The 19,290-nt window shown below is 39.5% G+C and overlaps 1 protein-coding gene across 3 annotated transcripts in view; it reads right to left on the bottom strand.

The window, feature by feature from the left end:
* Positions 1–19,290, bottom strand: part of LOC130917960 (RNA-binding protein Nova-1-like) — a 135,481-nt gene that overhangs the window by 11,900 nt on the left and 104,291 nt on the right. For all 3 annotated transcript variants that reach the window (XM_057839762.1, XM_057839763.1, XM_057839761.1), the window contains one exon: positions 16,957–17,123. In XM_057839762.1, coding sequence (XP_057695745.1) covers positions 16,957–17,123 — 167 coding nt within the window. The remainder of the gene's footprint in view (positions 1–16,956; positions 17,124–19,290) is intronic.

Raw genomic sequence — 19,290 nt, 5'->3', positions numbered from 1 at the left:
ACCAAACAAACAGGGTGAATAGGGGTCACGGCTACATTTGTCATGAATATGAACCTAATTAATAGGCCAAATGACCAATGCAAAATAAATCAGTATTGACTGATACAGTGGGGCAAATAAGTATTTAGTCAACCACCAATTGTGCAAGTTTTCCTACTTGAAAATATTAGAGAGCCCTGTAATTGTCAACATGGGTAAACCTCAACCATGAGAGACAGAATGTGGAAAAAAAAACAAAATCACATTGTTTGATTTTTATGGAATTTATTTCCAAATTCGAGTGGAAAATAAGTATTTGGTCACCTACAAACAAGCAAGATTTTTGGCTGTCAAAGAGGTCTAACTTCTTCTAACTGGGGTGGCGTGGCTCAGTGGTAGAGTAGTTGTCCCCCAACCCAGAGGCTGTGGGTTCAAGTCTCCGCCCTGATGAACTCGTCTAAGTGTCCTTGAGCAAGACACTGAACCCCACATTGCTGCGTTGAACCCTGCTCCGTCACCAGTAGGTGGATGGCGAGATAGTGTAAAGCGCTATATAAGTATAACACCATTCTAACGAGGCTGCATTCGTTACCTGTAATAACGGCACCTGTTTTAACTCATTATCGGTATAAAAGACACCTGTCCACAACCTCAGTCAGTCACACTTCAAGCTCCACTATGGCCAAGACGAAAGAGGTGTCGAAGGACACCAGAGACAAACTTTGTAAACCTGCACCAGGCTGGGAAGACTGAATCTGCAATAGGTAAAACGCTTGGTGTAAAGAAATCAACTGTGGGAGCAATTATTAGAAAATGGAAGACATACAAGACCACTGATAATCTCCCTCGATCTGGGGCTCCATGCAAGATCTCACCCCGTGGCGTCGAAATGATAACAAGAAAGGTGAGCAAAAATCCCAGAACCACACGGGGGGACCTAGAGAATGACCTACAGAGAGCTGGGACCACAGTAACAAAGGCTACTATCAGTAACACAATGCGCACCAGGGACTCAAATCCTGCACTGCCAGACGTGTCCCCCAGCTGAAGAAAGTACACGTCCAGACCCATCTGCGGTTCGCTAGAGAGCATTTGAATGATCCAGAAGAGGAATGGGAGAATGTGTTATGGTCAGATGAAACCAAAATAGAACTTTTTGGTAGAAACACAGGTTCTCGTGTTTGAAGGAGAAAGAATACTGAATTGCATCCGAAGAACACCATACCCACTGTGAAGCATGAGGGCTTTGTGGCTGTTTTTCTGCAAAGGGACCAGGATGACTGATCTGTATAAAGGAAAGAATGAATGGGGCCATGTATCGAGAGATTTTGAGTGAAAATCTCCTTCCGTCAGCAAGGGCATTGAAGATGAGACGTGGCTGGGTCTTTCAGCATGACAATGATCCCAAACACACAGCCAGGGCAACAAAAGAGAGGCTTAGTAAGAAGCATTTCAAGGTCCTGGAGTGGCCTAACCTGTCTTCAGATCTCAACCCCATAGAAAATCTGTGGAGGGAGTTGAAAGTCCGTGTTGCCCAACGACAGCCCCAAAACATCACTGCTCTAGAGGAGATCTGCATGGAGGAATGGGCCAAAATATCAGCAACAGTGTGTGAAAAGCTTGTGAAGAGTTACAGAAAACGTTTGGCCTCCGTTATTGCCAACAAAGGGTACATAACAACGTATTGAGATGAACTTTTGGTATTGCCCAAATACTTATTTTCCACCATGATTTGCAAATAAAATTCTTAAAAATCAAACAATGTGATTTTCTGTTTTTTTCCCACATTCTGTCTCTCATGGTTGAGGTTTACCCATGTTGACAATTACAGCCCTCTCTAATATTTTCAAGTGGGAGAACTTGCACAATTAGTGGTTGACTAAATACTTATTTGCCCCACTGTATAGCCATTTATCATGAACATATCAGCCATCCAGTCCAATTAGATAAGATAGGAGTCCTCCAGCCCTACCTTGAACGGAGTCACTCTGAATCATTAACCTATTGTGTTATTGCCCATCTAAACAATGACAAAAAAATGTGTTCTTTTGTGTCTGTAAGCTGCTAAAATCTGTTAAAAACCTAGAAATTCATTGATAGATTACGAGAGTACATCATTCTATTTTACTTATATATGATAATCATGTGTGAATTTGAAAATACAGTATGAAAATGGCTATCCGTAAACAATAGAGGATATAATTTTTTTTTTTTTCAGATCGACCCCCTGCCAGAGCTCCAAGTGCTAAGACGGTAAGAGGTTGAGCCAGAGGCATGAACAGACCCCTCACAGATGTAAAAGATGAAGCTTCATTTCATTAAAATGAATAGAAAATGGTTTTCATGGCAATAATGTCTACCGTTTACAAACTATTGTCAAAAAGTGCAATTTTTGGAATGTAAATTATTCCGTGCTCATTTGCTCAGGCTCGATGTGCAATATGTCAAATTATAGCTAAAATGTCAAATTTTTATGATCAGTTGTCAAAACCTCACTGAGATTTATAGCTTTTCAGCAATTAAGCAATGTGTGTGATTTTCCATATTTGGCATTTGAAATTCTTCAACTTTAGCTGGTTATGACACTTTTAAAAATGTGAAAAAAGTTCATGACGTAATCCTTTGATAATTTAGTAATCAAAAGATAAGGCATGTTTGGACTGTTTTTTTTTAACTTTCTGAATAGAGAAAACCAACCCCTAATTTCACAAAAAAATGCTCATAGTGTAAAGGATTAATTTCGCGTCTGACAGCCTAGAACATGGCGCCTACCTCTTGCCATATGTATCGTTTCAATACGAGCAGAATGAGTGACACCAAGAGAAACGGGGAAGATATTGAGGACAGTGCAGCGTTGCCACAGCAACGAGGTGAAAAACAAAACATTGACGACAGAGAGCCAAGTACACTGTTGAGTTGGGGGAGGGAGGGTTGGGGGTTGTTAAAAGCTGTTTTACAGAAAAAAAAAAGACTCATGGGTCACCGTTGCCATGGAAACTGCTTTAGTACCGTATTGAGACGAAAGAGGCTTGGGAAAGGCAACCAAATGCGCACACACAGGGCTTTTAAGAAAAAATTTTGAAAAACAAAATTCAAAGAAATTCTACAACATTTTTAAATGCCTTCTTGATTTTATGAAAACACGCCACTTTTCTCTTTTATTCTTTCCATTGGCGAGGATAGACCTCCAATCACGTGGCTCTTAAAAACTAAATGAGAACTCTTGAAGTAGTAAATTGATTTAAATTCACAGCAGAAGGATGAAAAGAGCCACATTCTATTGCTGTGAATGGCAGCCAATGAATCAAAAATATAAATAACCTATGATTCAAAAATTTGAATGAAATTTCCTAATACAGTACTGTCATTTTTAAACAAACAAACAACTGAAAAAAATCTGGGCGCATAAACGATTATCATTATTACTCCATTTCATTTTGGTGTCTTCGTTTCGGTAGAATTTTTGAACAAGTGAGCTTGTTCTGCATCAAGTGAGTGTGGGAGTGACTCAGAGTGAGTGCAAAGCTTTACAAAGAACAGCAACATCAACTTTGAAAGCAAATGAAAAGACCTGACCTTGAAGAGGAGGAGGGAAAAGAGGAGGAGGACGAGAACTTACGTGAAGAAAACAAGGAGGTGAAATTCAAATAGTGACATCTAGCGGACATAGAGGGAACTAAAGATTTTAAGGTTTGGGCGCTTCTTGCTTTTACCAAATGTGCATGACAACAAGGCGGAAACATTAAAGTGCCTACAACAGGAGAAAAAAAAAGTCTTAAATAGCATTATTATGTAAATTAGAATCATATTTTGATATGATTCGACTATATACAACAATATGAAAAATCGCAGATGACGACAAATTAGTCTTTAATCTGCCATTTAGCCACGCCTCCATTATAGAGCTCGAGCGTCCCCAACAGGAGGATGACATCAGCAGGGTCATGGTTTCATCTGATTTAGAATTCAACCCATTGAGGGGGAATTATTCAAAACAAGGAAAATGCGACTAAGAGAGCTGCAAAATGTCATTGTTTCAGTCTCTCTACTCCAATATTTAAACAGGATATTCTTTTTATCAAAGTATTTTCCCCAATTGCTAAATAAATGGTATGGTCATGACAAATAACGGTCTTGTACTAAATGGAATATGAAATATTGAAAATGCATTTGTTCAGTACAACATGGCAAAATTACTCCATAATGGTCAAAACTGTCGACTTCACCTTTACTGTCGCACCTCCTGAACGATGTTTTATGCCACCGGAATTAGTTTGGCTTTTGTCATTTCCCTGCCACGGCTTAGGAGAGCGTAGACAAACCAGACGTGACAGCTACCCGACATGCTAACCCGAACTGAGTGATGTTTCAAAGTCTATTCTCAGCTTTCTAAGCGAAAAATCACACAAAACTACCCGGGATCATATCATACGGTGGTGGGGTTATCGACTGTCTACGCCGATCGGCAACACGCCCGGCGGCGAGCAAGTTACAGCTCGTCCCCTGCTGCGGGCAGGAGAGCGTGTTTGCTGGGGAAGCAGCTGGAGAATTACTGCCTGACAAACTGGCCGACGTCAGAGGAGCGTGTAGCTGCCACATGCTCAACACTAATATGGCGTAGATTAATGCTTAACTACACGGCGAAGACGTAAACAGAGCGGCGTGCAGTTGTTGTGCAGCTAACATGGCAGGACGTGTCTGAGGAGAACTTTTCTGCAAGTCCGTCTATTATAAAACGTAAGTAAATAGTCTTTTATTTAAAGAAAGTTTGTAGAATTTACTTTGTAATCAATGTATTCGCGGCCATTTTTAACACCAGGTTGCAATTTCTGATGGGCTGGAAAATATGACAGAACACCGGGCACAAGAAGAGGACAATAAGCGTATAGTATGGCGAGTATAGTGCTCTCCCGGCGGGGGGATGTGCGACAAGCCACCGGTCGTCGGCAGAGTGGCATTCTCGGTGGACAAGGAGCATGTCAGCCACAAAATGCAAGCCACCTCGGTATAAAAACGTGTGTCACTTCCTCGTAAATCCAGTGGTCCCACAGTTGTCGCACACTTGTTTTGGCAAATCTCGGGGTGAACGGGAACTTTCTGAAACCCAAAAAGGCTCACACGCCTCTCCCTGGTGCAGCTACAAAAGCCTGCAGCCGTTTGGCTGGCCTGATGCGAAAAATAAACGAATTAATCCGCCAAATCAGCTGAATCCGCAATCCATCTACAGCAATCTATAAAGCAATGCTCTATTATGAGATGCTGACCTGGGTGACGTCACATTCGCAATCGTCCTAAACCCGAGACTGGCAGAGCACCAGCCACACTGTATTCTTGCCTATTGTATCCTGAAATTTCTTTCGTAACAAGGGGCAAGTCTTCCCCATTGAGTTGTGTCTTAACCTGAGAACTCTGTACTGTATTTAGAGACGTTTCTTAAGTAGAGGTACAACTGTAAATTAAAAAAAAAAAAGAACTACAAATATAATCAGAGGTGGGTAGTAACTAGGGTTGGGAATCTCTGGCATGAAGCCGATTCGATATGTACAGTGCCTTGCAAAAGTATTCGGCCCCCTTGAATCTTGCAACCTTTCGCCACATTTCAGGCTTCAAACATAAAGATATGAAATTTAATTTTTTTGTCAAGAATCAACAACAAGTGGGACACAATCGTGAAGTGGAACAACATTTATTGGATAATTTAAACTTTTTTAACAAATAAAAAACTGAAAAGTGGGGCGTGCAATATTATTCGGCCCCTTTACTTTCGGTGCAGCAAATTCACTCCAGAAGTTCAGTGAGGATCTCTGAATGATCCAATGTTGTCCTAAATGACCGATGATGATAAATAGAATCCACCGGTGTGTAATCAAGTCTCCGTATAAATGCACCTGCTCTGTGATAGTCTCAGGGTTCTGTTTAAAGTGCAGAGAGCATTATGAAAACCAAGGAACACACCAGGCAGGTCCGAGATACTGTTGTGGAGAAGTTTAAAGCCGGACTTGGATACAAAAAGATTTCCCAAGCTTTAAACATCTCAAGGAGCACTGTGCAAGCCATCATATTGAAATGGAAGGAGCATCAGACCACTGCAAATCTACCAAGACCCGGCCGTCCTTCCAAACTTTCTTCTCAAACAAGGAGAAAACTGATCAGAGATGCAGCCAAGAGGCCCATGATCACTCTGGATGAACTGCAGAGATCTACAGCTGAGGTGGGAGAGTCTGTCCATAGGACAACAATCAGTCGTACATTGCACAAATCTGGCCTTTATGGAAGAGTGGCAAGAAGAAAGCCATTTCTCAAAGATATCCATAAAAAGTCTCGTTTAAAGTTTGCCACAAGCCACCTGGGAGACACACCAAACATGTGGAAGAAGGTGCTCTGGTCAGATGAAACCAAAATTGAACTTTTTGGCCACATTGCAAAACGATATGTTTGGCGTAAAAGCAACACAGCTCATCACCCTGAACACACCATCCCCACTGTCAAACATGGTGGTGGCAGCATCATGGTTTGGGCCTGCTTTTCTTCAGCAGGGACAGGGAAGATGGTTAAAATTGACGGGAAGATGGATGCAGCCAAATACAGGAACATTCTGGAAGAAAACCTGTTGGTATCTGCACAAGACCTGAGACTGGGACGGAGATTTATCTTCCAACAGGACAATGATCCAAAACATAAAGCCAAATCTACAATGGAATGGTTCAAAAATGAACGTATCCAGGTGTTAGAATGGCCAAGTCAAAGTCCAGACCTGAATGCAATCGAGAATCTGTGGAAAGAGCTGAAGACTGCTGTTCACAAACACTCTCCATCCAACCTCACTGAGCTCGAGCTGTTTTGCAAGGAAGAATGGGCAAGAATGTCAGTCTCTCGATGTGCAAAACTGATAGAAACATACCCCAAGCGACTTGCAGCTGTAATTGGAGCAAAAGGTGGCGGTACAAAGTATTAACGCAAGGGGGCCGAATAATATTGCACACCCCACTTTTCAGTTTTTTATTTGTTAAAAAAGTTTAAATTATCCAATAAATTTTGTTCCACTTCACGATTGTGTCCCACTTGTTGTTGATTCTTGACAAAAAATTAAAATTTGATATCTTTATGTTTGAAGCCTGAAATGTGGCGAAAGGTTGCAAGGTTCAAGGGGGCCGAATACTTTTGCAAGGCACTGTATCTAGATACACAGGTTACGATTCGATTAAAAAACGATAAATTTTTATGGCCGAGCGATTCGATACAGTTTAAGAACGATATGGTTCGATACAGAGTGAAAACGATACGATAGTAAACATTTGTTGTGTGTGTTCGTACAGTATTTTAAACATATAAAAAAAGACCACATTTCTAATAGCAAAATTTAACAACAAAATTTCATACCAATGTTATGTTTTATATTTTTTTAATGAAAAAAAAATTAAAGCTTACTATATGACCGTCATTTTGTTGGATGGGATTGATAATAAAACTCCAGTGACAGACAACAATAAAGTGCAGTAATTCAATTACTGTATTTCCTGGTGTTTTGAACACAAGAGGTAAGTAATTTAAGTGCAAACTTTGAACGTAAACATCTTACAAACAAAAAATATTAATTATATGCAGCAGCTCTAGAAAAAAAAGAATTAAACCTGCAATGTTATCATAAATAAATAATAAATTATGCTTTACCACTGGTATAATTGGGGGAATAAAAATATGGCATTTTAGACAGACAGATCAATAATCCTTACTTTAACCTTATACACAGCAAAGTCTTTCACTTATGCCTGTGTTCCCACATTTTTTACTCCTCATCACTGTCCATATCTTTTTTGAAGGGCAGATTTTTTTCTTGAAGAAGTCAACTAATCCACATGTTCATGTTTAAGTAGACTGCGTTTTGTGGGGAAAAAAATCTCCAGAGGGTCATGCTGCCCTTTCCACCATTGTAGTGGGTTATTTTTCAGGTTTAAAAACTCATGATCTCTGTACTGATCCACACTTCACACTACCTCTGTCCCACGCGAACAGATCTGGCTGCCTTCCTCACTTCAAAGTCCGGCTTTTGTTTCCCTGGGTGTGTTGAAAATCAATCGCTTCACGTCACTGGCGTCGGTGCTCAAACTGTCCATTGTTTTAACATGTTGCTTCGTTGCCACTACTAGTTTCGTTTTGGGCTGTGAAGAAAAGGCTATGGAGCGTGCGTTACAGTGGTTTTGTTAGCTATCACGTTTTTATGACACGCCCGTGACGATCAGGTAATGACGGCGACTTCTAGTGGTTCTTCTGAGGCAACCACGACCGTGAGTTGTGCTTGTCCATATTATATCATGCGTGCGGTCTCAATCTAAGTGCGCTGTGTGGTGAATGACACAAGCGCAGCATGTGAAAAAAAAGCTAAATTATTATCCCATTAAGCAATGCATTGAACTAGGCATTAGAAGCCAATTCTTGTGCTCGCGATAGCCGAATTCTATCTCTATTATTGGTTCATTGAATATTTAATGGGTAATTACTGTCGAATGGTAACTTTACTACAGATACATCTGTATCTCTCACCTGTAAAACTGGATATCCGGTCGTATCGGTTTATCGTTCTCAAGCTTAGTAGTAACGCATTACATGTACTCCGTTACATTTACCTGAATGTACTTCTAAGAGTGGTCTTACTAAGCCATGCTTTTTACTTTTACTCGAGTAGATTTGTGAAGAAAAAACACTACTCTTACTCCGCTACACTGGGCTACACAAGAGTTGTCACATTTTTCCTCTTTTTGCTCTATAATAGATTTATCTTAGGGCTGTCAAAATTATCGCGTTAACAGGCGGTAATTATTTTTTTAAATTAATCACGTTAAAATATTTGACACATTTAACGAACATGCCCCGCTCAAACAGATTAAAATGGGACACGTTTAACGAACATGCCCCGCTCAAACAGATTAAAATGGCAGCACAGCGTAATGTCCACTTGTTACTTGTGTTTTTTGGTGTTTTGTCGGCCTCCGCTGGCGCTTGGGTGCGACTGATTTTATGGGTATCAGCACCATGAGCATTGTGTAATTATTGACATCAACAATGGCGAGCTACTAGTTTATTTTTTGAATGAAAATTTTACAAATTTTATTCAAACGAAAACATTAAGAAGGGTTTTAATTAGAGATGTCGGGTCCGATCACGTCATTTTCAAAGTATCGGAATCGGCAAAAAAATATCGGCCATGCTTTTTTAAAAATTTTTATTTTTTTTAATTAAATCGTTATCTAAATGTATTTAACGCTACATACATAATATGTTACACTCATTAAGAGTCTTTAATTTGGGCTTAAGGTACCAATAACGGCGGTAATTAATTTTTAAAAAATGTATCACGTTAAATGTTTAACGCAATTAATGCATGCGTTGCACGACCCACTCACGCATTGTCGCGCTCAATCTGCAATGGCGCCGTTTTACCCATTTAGAGAAATAAAAGGCAGTGTAAAATGAGTAGAGTGAATTTTGGCAGCCTTTGGAGCCTTTTTTTAATAGGCTAATGCCTTACAATCCCTCTCCCTACGACTAGAAATATCATGGGAAACAATGTGGGGAAGCTAGGTAGCAATTGATCTTTTTCTTAACACCTTATGTTATTTTCCAACGCAGAGAAGATATATCCATTGGTAGCACTACGCACAGTCATGGGTCCACTTCCCATCATGCATTTGGGTTGAATGGCTGCAGTATCATTTACTGAAAGCTCAACAAATACACTAGATGGCAATATTTAGTCACAATATACAAAGTCACGAGTCTTTCTATCCGTGGATCCCTCTCACAGAAAGAATGTTGATAATGTAAATGCCATTTTGAGGATTTATTGTCATAATAAATACAGTACTTATGTACTGTATGTTGAATGTATATATTCGTCCGAGTTTTATTCATTTTTTTATTAATGCATTGCCAAAATGTATATGATCGAGATAAATTATCGGGAATGATTGGAATTGAATCGGGAGCAAAAAAAGCAATCAGATCGGGAAATATCTTGATCGGCAGATACTCAAACTAAAACGATTGGGATCGGGTGCAAAAAAACATGATCGGAACAACCCTAGTTTTAATATAACATTTCTATAAGTTGTACTAACATTTATCTTTTAAGAACTAGCGTGTAGAACAAGCATGTGGTCGGATGTAGAAACAAATGGCGAGTCAAATTTTACGTCAGATGTCGAAAAGATCGTGTTTTGAAGCGATCGTATGTCAAGGTACCACTGTATTCTTTTCACTGGATACTTATTTACTTGTACTTGAGTACATTTTTGGATGACTACGTTCAGTTTTACTTGAGTAAGTAACCCTACTCTTATTTGAGTAAAATTTTTGGCCACTCGACCCACCTCTGAATGTAATGGAATCCATTATACATATTGAAGCCTGTGCTGTCCGACTTTTCCGTTTTTTATTCAGACTAAGGTTTTTGGCAGTCGGGGACATAGAGGACAGAGATTAAAACAGAAAAGACAAGTAACAGGCAATAAGGGAGCTAGCTGAAAAAGATAGTACCCAGCAGTCTTTTCCTCCTACCAATACACCCACAAACGATGAAGAACAAGTGGGAAGTTAAAAAGAAGTCGAAACTGATGTCTGATTCCTCACTAATGATCACAACCGCCATCTTTTATTCACGTGGTGTTCTGCAGTAATAAATTGCAACTGCTCCTCTTTCTCACACTTTTGGAACATTACTGTTCTTTCCTACAACGACACTGATGCTTCAGCCAACCAATCAGTTGTTGAGGTTCAAGAAGCATATTTTACAAGAGAATAAAAATATTCAAGCATATTTTGTAAAACAATACAAATATTTGGCTTAGTTTTATTATTTGTAAAATTTCAACCAAATAGTTATTAAACAATAGAAAAAATGTAAAAATCTTTGCGTCAATTGTAATGTATTTTCCATGTATTTTATTCATAAATAAAAAATTTAGAATGATTTAATTGGATTTTTTAAAAATGGCATTTTTTAAATTATAATATTTGACTTAATTTTATTATCCATAATAGGTACATAAATGAATAAATACATGATTAAACAAAATAGTAAACGTTTAAATTATTTTGACTTTTTTTTTTATTCATGACGAAAAATGATCAAATATTAATTTTGGATTTTTTTCAAAGGCCAATTTTAATTTTACAAAATAATAAAAATATTTGACTTGGTTTAATTATTTGTAAAAAAAAAAAAAACAAGAAAAAAAAAAAAACAAGCATAAACAATGACTCAATACATTTTAACCAGTTATTAATAAACCAAATGAACATTTTCAAATGTTTACGTAAACTGCATTTTTTATTCTTTATTAAAAATTAGCAATGACTTATTTCGATTGTTTAAAAAAGAAAAAACTAGGGCTGTCAAAATTATCGTGTTAACGGGCGGTAATTAATTTTTTAAATTAATCACGTTAAAATATTTGATGCAATTAACGCACATGCCCCGCTCAAACAGACTAAAATGACAGTACAGTGTAATGTCCGCTTGTTACTTGTTTTTTGGTGTTTGGCGCCGTCTGCTGGCGTTTGGGTCCAACTGATTTTATGGATTAGTACCATAAGTGAGCATGGTGTAATTATTGACATCAACAATGGCGAGCTACTAGTTTATTTTATGATTGAAAATTTTACAAATTTTTATAAAACATTAAGAGCGGTTTTAATACAAAATTTCTATAACTTGTGCTAACATTTATCTTTTTAGAACTACAAGCCTTTCTATCTATGGATCGCTTTAACAGAATGTTAATAATGTTAATGCCATCTTGTTGATTAATTGTTAGAATAAACAAATACAGTACTTATGTACCGTATATTGAATGTATATATCCGTCTTGTGTCTTATTTTTTCATTACAACAACATTTACAGAAAAATATGGCATATTTTATAGATGGTTTGAATTGCAATGAATTACGATTAATTGATTTTTAAGCTGTAATTAACTCGATAAAAAATTTTAATCGTTTGACAGCCCTAAAAAAACAGCAAAATCAAAGCAAGAACAAATTACAGGGCTCTAGAAAATGTAAATACTCATTCAAAAACCTCAAAATATATTTTAGCAACGTTTGCATGTTCAACTCCATGCAGACATTTTGTGGACTTTCTGCCAGCTGAGGCAAAAACAGGAAGTAGGAAACAGCTGTCCAAGGTTGAGGTCAAAGGGAAACGGACACAGTAAGTGGCCTAGACAAGACTTCAGATTTTACAGCCAAAAATAGTTACTGTGAAATTCACAACAAAACCTCATCACCAAACAAGCTAGCAAGTTAATATCGACGCTAGTTCTATCTATTTTCTGACTTGTCATCGAGGAAGAAGCCTGTCACTCTAGCGACTATTTATAAAATACCCTCACGCATAAATAATAGGGCATGTTGAGTCTATTTCAAGCTATGGCTAAAGTTTCTTCAGGTCATTATCGAAGGCGGCGAGACAAAAGTGACAATGGGCTATGCGTTTTTGATAGGCGGCGACCGCTCTCATTATCCGACAGCTGGCACCATGACCGGCAGCTGGCGTTAACTGAGTTGATTTACGAGGCATACAAATTGTATGACTTAACCTCCGCGGCGGGGTCACAAATTGTTGACTCACTTACATTTTAGAACTCGTTTTAGAATTGTTTTTTAGATTAAGTCAACGAGCTCAATAGCAGTTAGTACTAAGTTTGATTTGTAGCCTTCAAATCTTTATGCCTTTTTAATTATATGCAAGCTTGTGTGTGTGTCCCCTTTGGCAGACATGATCTGTCAATAGATGCTAACGCTGCCAAACCCGACCAGTCGATAAGCTGCGTTCATGAAGAGGGAGAGTAATAATGGCCAGGTTAGTAATCAATGCAACTAATTGTTGTTAACTTGAGGGCCATTATCTAGGTGTGGGGGTGTATTTGGGATGTGTGTGGCTTTCCTGCCTCACGTCAACTCTCCCTGCCCTCAATTTCCTTCCATCACGTCCTGTTTCCTATCCCTACTTTCCCGCCAGACTTTAGGCTTGACACCTTGATAACAAAATGTTTCTTTCGTGCACAGTGGTCACTACAGTGGACAGCTATTCAAACGTTGACACTTAAAGCAAAACTAGGTAACTTTTCAACCTTTAAAAAATATTTTCATAACATTTGTGATGATACGTCAACTGACAACTAGTTGAATAACACCTCTTTTATATCTTGAGGGGGTTTGTATCGCTTTCATCGGCACTAATAAACTCTGAGGAGGGTGGCAGGAAAAAAAAAACTACAAATGTGTTGACTGCTTTATGGCATACAGTGCTGGCCAAAAGTATTGGAACCCCTGCAATTCTGTCAGATAATGCTGAATTTCTCCCAGAAAATGATTGCAATTACAAATGCTTTGGTAATAATAGTAGTAGTAATATCTTTGTTTATTTTGCTTGCAATGAAAAAACACAAAAGAGAATTTTTTTTAAAATCATTATCATTTTACACAAAACTCCAAAAATGTGCTGGACAAGAGTATTGGCACCCTTTGAAAAATCATGTGATGCTTCTCTAATTTGTGTAATTAACAGCACCTGTTACTTACCTGTGGCACAAAACAAGTGGTGGCAATAACTAAATCACACTTGCAGCCAGTTAAAATGGATTAAAGTTGACTCAACCTCTGTCCTGTGTCCTTGTGTGTACCACATTGAGCATGGAGGAATGAAAGCAGACCAAAGAATTGTCTGAGGACTTGAGAAGCAAAATTGTGAGGAAGCATGGGCAAACTCAAAGCTACAAGTCCATCTCCAAAGACCTGAAAGTTCCTGTGTCTACTGTGCGCAGTGCCATCAATAGGTGTAAAGCCCATGACACTGTGGCTATCCTCCCAAGAGGTGGACGGAAAAGAAAAATTGACGAGAGATTTCAACGAAAGATTGTGCGGATGGTGGATAAAGAACCTCGACTAACATCCAAACAAGTTCAAGCTGTCCCGCAGTCCGAGGGTACAACAGTGTCAACCCGTACTATCCGTCAGCGTCTGAATGAAAAAGGACTATGGTAGGATACCCAGGAAGACCCCACTTTTGACCCAGAGACATAAAAAATCAGGCTGGAGTTTGCCAAAACTTACCTGAGAAAGCCAAAAACGTCTTGGGAGAATGTCCTCTGGTCAGATGAGAGAAAAGTAGAGCTTTTTGGGAAAAGGCATCAACATAAAGTTTACAGGAGAAAAAAGAAACGAGGCCTTCAAAGAAAAGACCACAGTAAGGTTTCCTGATGTTTTGAGGTTGTTTTGCTTCCTCATGTACTGGACTGCTTGACCGTGTGCACGGCATTATGATGTCTGAAGACTACCAACAAATTTTGCAGCATAATCTAGGGCCCAGTGTGAGAAAGCTAGATCTCCCTCAGAGGTCATGGGTCTTCCAGCAGGACAATGACCAAAACACACTTCAAAAAGCACTAGAAAATGATTTGAGAGAAAGCACTGGAGACTTCTAAAGTGGCCAGACCTGAATCCCATAGAACACCTGTGGAGAGATCTGAAAATGGCACCCTTCAAATTGCAGAAACCTGGAGCAGTTGGCCTAAGAAGAGTGGTCAAAAATTCCAGCAGAGCATTGTAAGAAATTCATCGATGGATACCAGAAGTGGTTGTTCGCAGTTATTTTGTTTAAAGGTTGTGCTACCAAGTATTAGGCTGAGGGTGCCAATACTTTTGTCCGGCCCATTTGGAGTTTTGTGTAGAATGATAATGATTTAATTTTTTTCCCATTCTCTTTTGTGTTTTTTCATTGCAAGCAAAATAAATGAAGATATTACTACCAAAGCATTTGTTATTGCAATCATTTTCTGGGAGAACCTGAACATTATCTGACAGATTTGCAGGGGTGCCAATACTTTTGGCCAGCACTATACATCACTTCCCCCTATCCCCATTCATTATAAAGACGGAAGTCGACGCGAGTGCTTTCACGCAAATTTTGCAAAGATGGCAGAGCAACAAAAGAGACATAACGTTTTGTCCGAGGAGGAGGAAAAAAAAGAGAGGCTACCAGTATAAAAGGATACTCAAGAATAAACATTGGCTCAGCTTTCACTCGCTGGCGTGACACCCCCCCTCCCCCTTATCCGAACTCATGACGAGTACGGGTGGGGTGGTTAGCCACACTAAGCCACGCGGTTGCTAACCGTCATATGCTATTGTTTAGCCACAACTGGATTCATTACCTTATCACCATTCATCATTTACACAGCCTCTGGAAACATAAATGTTGTTTAATCATGAATAAGATCATGCTTTTATGACATTGTGCGGGTGTGCGCTGGTCCTCATGGAAAACGCAGTCTTCCTTAAGGCAAAACACTACCACTTTTGTCCACTGGCATTGCTAAAATCGACCAAAACTGAAATATTACCTAGTGTTGCTTTAAAGAGCAAATGTGAAGTAAGGTTGGCCAACCATGTTTTTGAATAATATCAATGGCTAAACAATTATAAGCATATTTTCGTTTTTTTTTTTTAAACGCAGCCCTTCCAGATTCTTTGTTTAACCCATAACAACGCCCTTGACAACGAAAATGCTTTTCTTCGACAATCTTTGGAAATCTTCGGAAATTACGTCACACAGAGAACTGCGAGGGAAGTCCGCTATAGAACAGTATTGTTGCATTGCTTCTCGCTAAGATGCCACGGCGGTGTGAGGTGATGTATTGTTCTCAATCTGAAGAAAAGTTGTATGAGTGGCCAAAGGATAGCAGGGCACGTAAATGGACATCTTTCGTTCGCACGAAGCGAATGAATTTCACGCCATCATCGAGTAGTGTGCTCTGCTACAAACACTTCGAAGATGCCTGCTTCCTTAACCGGTCTGCTTATGATCAAGGATTTGCAAAAAAGTATGTGTGATTTTTGGATAGATGACTGATGACTTTGTCAAACCAGAGCCGCCACCTGTTGTGGAATGAATAGTAGAAGGTAGCGACATTAGCCGAAAGCTAACTCGGGGCAATCCCCGATCATAGTTGTATTGAGTTCATTTTTCCTACACTCATAAATTCGTCAAAACTTTTCTTTTATCCTAGGCAATAGTAGGTGGTTTATTTATACATGTTTCGGCGAACACTTCCGCCTTCGTCAGAGGGTCTGAAGGCGGAAGTGTTCGCCGAAACATGTCAGGTAAATAAAAGCCAACTTCGCTAGCTTCTACTGTTCGTTCCACAATATGATCGGGGATTCGTCAAAACTTTTATTTTATCCCAGGCAATAGTAGGTGGTTTATTTACCTGACATGCTTCAAATCCTAAAAATAATAACAGCCTATATCTTACCAATCTTGTAATCTCGATGGGTCTTGTCTCCCTTCCATGTCAGGTAGTCTGGGCACATTGTTTGCATCCTGATTAGCGTCTGGCTAATACATGTACGGTCCAACATAAAATTCCAACCTCCTCCTCTTCCTCCAACTCTTCAAAAACTTGGATCTCCTCACTTGCGCTCGATCTATCGCTTATATCACTGTTTGAATCATTGTTTGAATGGCTTTGTATGGCGGCAGTATGGAGCGCTGCCATCGCTGTTCTCGGTGTGACGTATCACTTCCGGGTTCGTCCCCTTTCACGCTCGAACTTCAGAAACGCGATTATTTTGTCAAATATACAACATATAAATTATTTTTACATGCTTTATTTGTTGGACAATGTTTAATTACTTTAATTGTGACCCTATTTGGCATTTTATGAAATTAATTTCACATTTGGTCTTTAAGTATTTTTCTTTGCTTTTCAAAGTGTCTGTTGCTCTGTTTACATTGCAGTGTAAATGAAAAGATCATCCGAAGCAGCAATCACAAACATATTGGGCTGTATTTTGTTCTCCTACCGTACAAATATCGTCATTGCAAATTTCCTTGGTGTTATCATTTTGAGGCTATACCGACTACTCCTAACACGCACGGAATGAACTCAATTCGACTTGAATAGTCTGAAACCGACCTGTTTGATGCGGTCGGGGTTGACTGTGGTCTGTGGCTGTAGAATGCTGACTGGTTCGGACTTCTGGCTGCTTTGCGGCATCTCTCGTACTTTCTCAGCGATGAAGTCGTGGACGCCATTGAGTGCCTCCACCGTGCCTTGAACCAGACACACCCGCTCCGTAGTACCTGCACACACAAACACCAACGTGTTATCATTAGTGCTGTCAAGCTTATCGCTTTAATGGCGGTATTTTTTTTTTTTTTAATCAACTCATTTGCTCCCAAAAAATCTAAATATGTCCTTTTTTTAATTGTTTCAGTGTCCCAAAAATGAAATTATACGTCTTTTACGTTTTTTTTCCCACAAGAGACATCTCTAGATTCTGATGCAGCTTCGCTCCAAAGCACAATGCTGAAAATGCATTTTAAAGCAATAAAACTGGCCACTGGAGGGCAGTAGCACATTTGGTAAGACCCGAAACCCGATTCAACAGAACGAACGGCTGGGCCACACGGCCAGGGCGCCGGCGGAAGACGACCAAGTGCGACGACCAGGATGCCAGGCGGCTGACGACCGAGCAGAACGGCCGGGAGGATGCCCGGGATGCCAGGCGCTGGATGACCGAGCAGAACGACCGGGACCACCAGTGCAGCGGACGATGCCGTTGAGTCCATGCTGCTCGCCGAGCAGAGCCCGCGCCGCCATGCTCGGCCGCTCGCGTCCTCCGCAACCCTTCAGTGTACCGTGACTCAGCCGGAAACGTGCACGGCCAAACCAGTTCCCACCCAGGAACACAACATGCCCCACACAAGTTCCCCAGGCGAACTCCGCCACGAGGCAGTGGTCAACACAAAAGAAAGACTAAAAAAAAATCCATCTTGATGTGACAGGCGGCGATGAGGGTTTACTCCGGCTGTCGCGGCCACAACAGCGTCATCTCTCAGTTCAATAGTTTAGTTATGTGTAAATAAATTGTTATTTTGCTATTAAAAGCTCTATTTGTCTTGTTGTTTATGTTATTTTGTAGAAGGAAAACATTATTCAGATGTTCGGGATGTCACAAAAGCGAAAAATAGTTGTGTTAAAGTCAAAATTATGTTTGAATGTATGCTTTTTTTCTCTGTTTTTTCATCAGAAATTGGAAATTTGCTCAAACTAAGCTATTTTCTAATGCTGATTTCTAAAGAATGGAAAAAGATATGAACAAACTTTTTTCCTGCTGAAAGAAAGGAGTCTAATCTTTCTTTTGTACATAGAATTTTCTGTGGGCCTTGCAAAATCAGTCAAAATCCAGTAAAACGGCTGGGAGCAAGGGGGGTGCACCGGTGAAAATGGCTGGGAGTGATATTTATTTAAAAATATTGAAAATAATTGTTGAGAGAAATGGTGGAGGAAATGTTTTGTATTCATAAATGTGTCCTCAGTTGATGTGGAAATAATGTTCCTATTGCTTGTTATTATTGACATATTAACTTTTCGCCACAAGATGGCAGGATAGGACTTAATTGTCTAAAGTGCTACTTTTATTACTTCTTCTTGTTTGACTTTGATGACTTTAATTTGTGGGATTGCCTGTGCATACAGCAATGAGAGAGGATGTATCCGCATGTCAATGGAAATTAAATACGCCGAGTTTTGAGTAAAAGACAACGTATTCTCCCTACGAATGCAACGTTGAGCTGCAACCACCTCAACAATAATAAATAAATAAATATAAAAATATTTGACGCATTTAACGCATGCGCGGAAACACCCGCTCATGCATTGCCTCAAACAGATTACAATGACGCCTTTTTTTGCACATTGAGAGCTAAGAGGCAGAGAAAGGTGGACACAGGCGTTCATTGGACCACGCCGTTTATTGGCATGAAATTCAGCAACTCCTTCAAATCAAACATAAGTATCATTTAGTGAAAGCGCAACAAAAGTAATATTCCTATCTTTCAAAAAAATATTGTTCACAAATAGAAAAGCGCTCAATGCAAAGAGAACTGGCATTCCCAATCAAAATAGCTATGCATAATACATACAAAACTTACTCAGACTTTGGTCAAACTCTATTCAAACATTTCGTTTAGCTCAACAAATACACCGGATTGCAATATTTAGTCACAATATACAAACTATCAGAGGTCTCGTACGTTGCAAAAGCCAGCACTCAAATGACCGTGGATGGACCAGTAAACAGGGAACTACGGCGTCAGTTAAGGGACAAAACACACTCATTGGCTTGATTTCTAAGTACAGTTGTACCTCTACATACAAAGTTAATTCGTTCCAGGACCTTGTTTGTCAGTCGAAATGGTCGTATGTCGAGCAGGATTTTCCCATTAGAATACATTATAATTCCAT

The sequence above is a fragment of the Corythoichthys intestinalis genome, chromosome 6 (genome assembly GCF_030265065.1).
Source record: "Corythoichthys intestinalis isolate RoL2023-P3 chromosome 6, ASM3026506v1, whole genome shotgun sequence".
NCBI classification, from domain to species: Eukaryota; Metazoa; Chordata; class Actinopteri; order Syngnathiformes; family Syngnathidae; genus Corythoichthys; species Corythoichthys intestinalis.
Note: the sequence above shows the minus strand (reverse complement) of the source record. Positions and strands in the feature narration are given on the sequence as shown.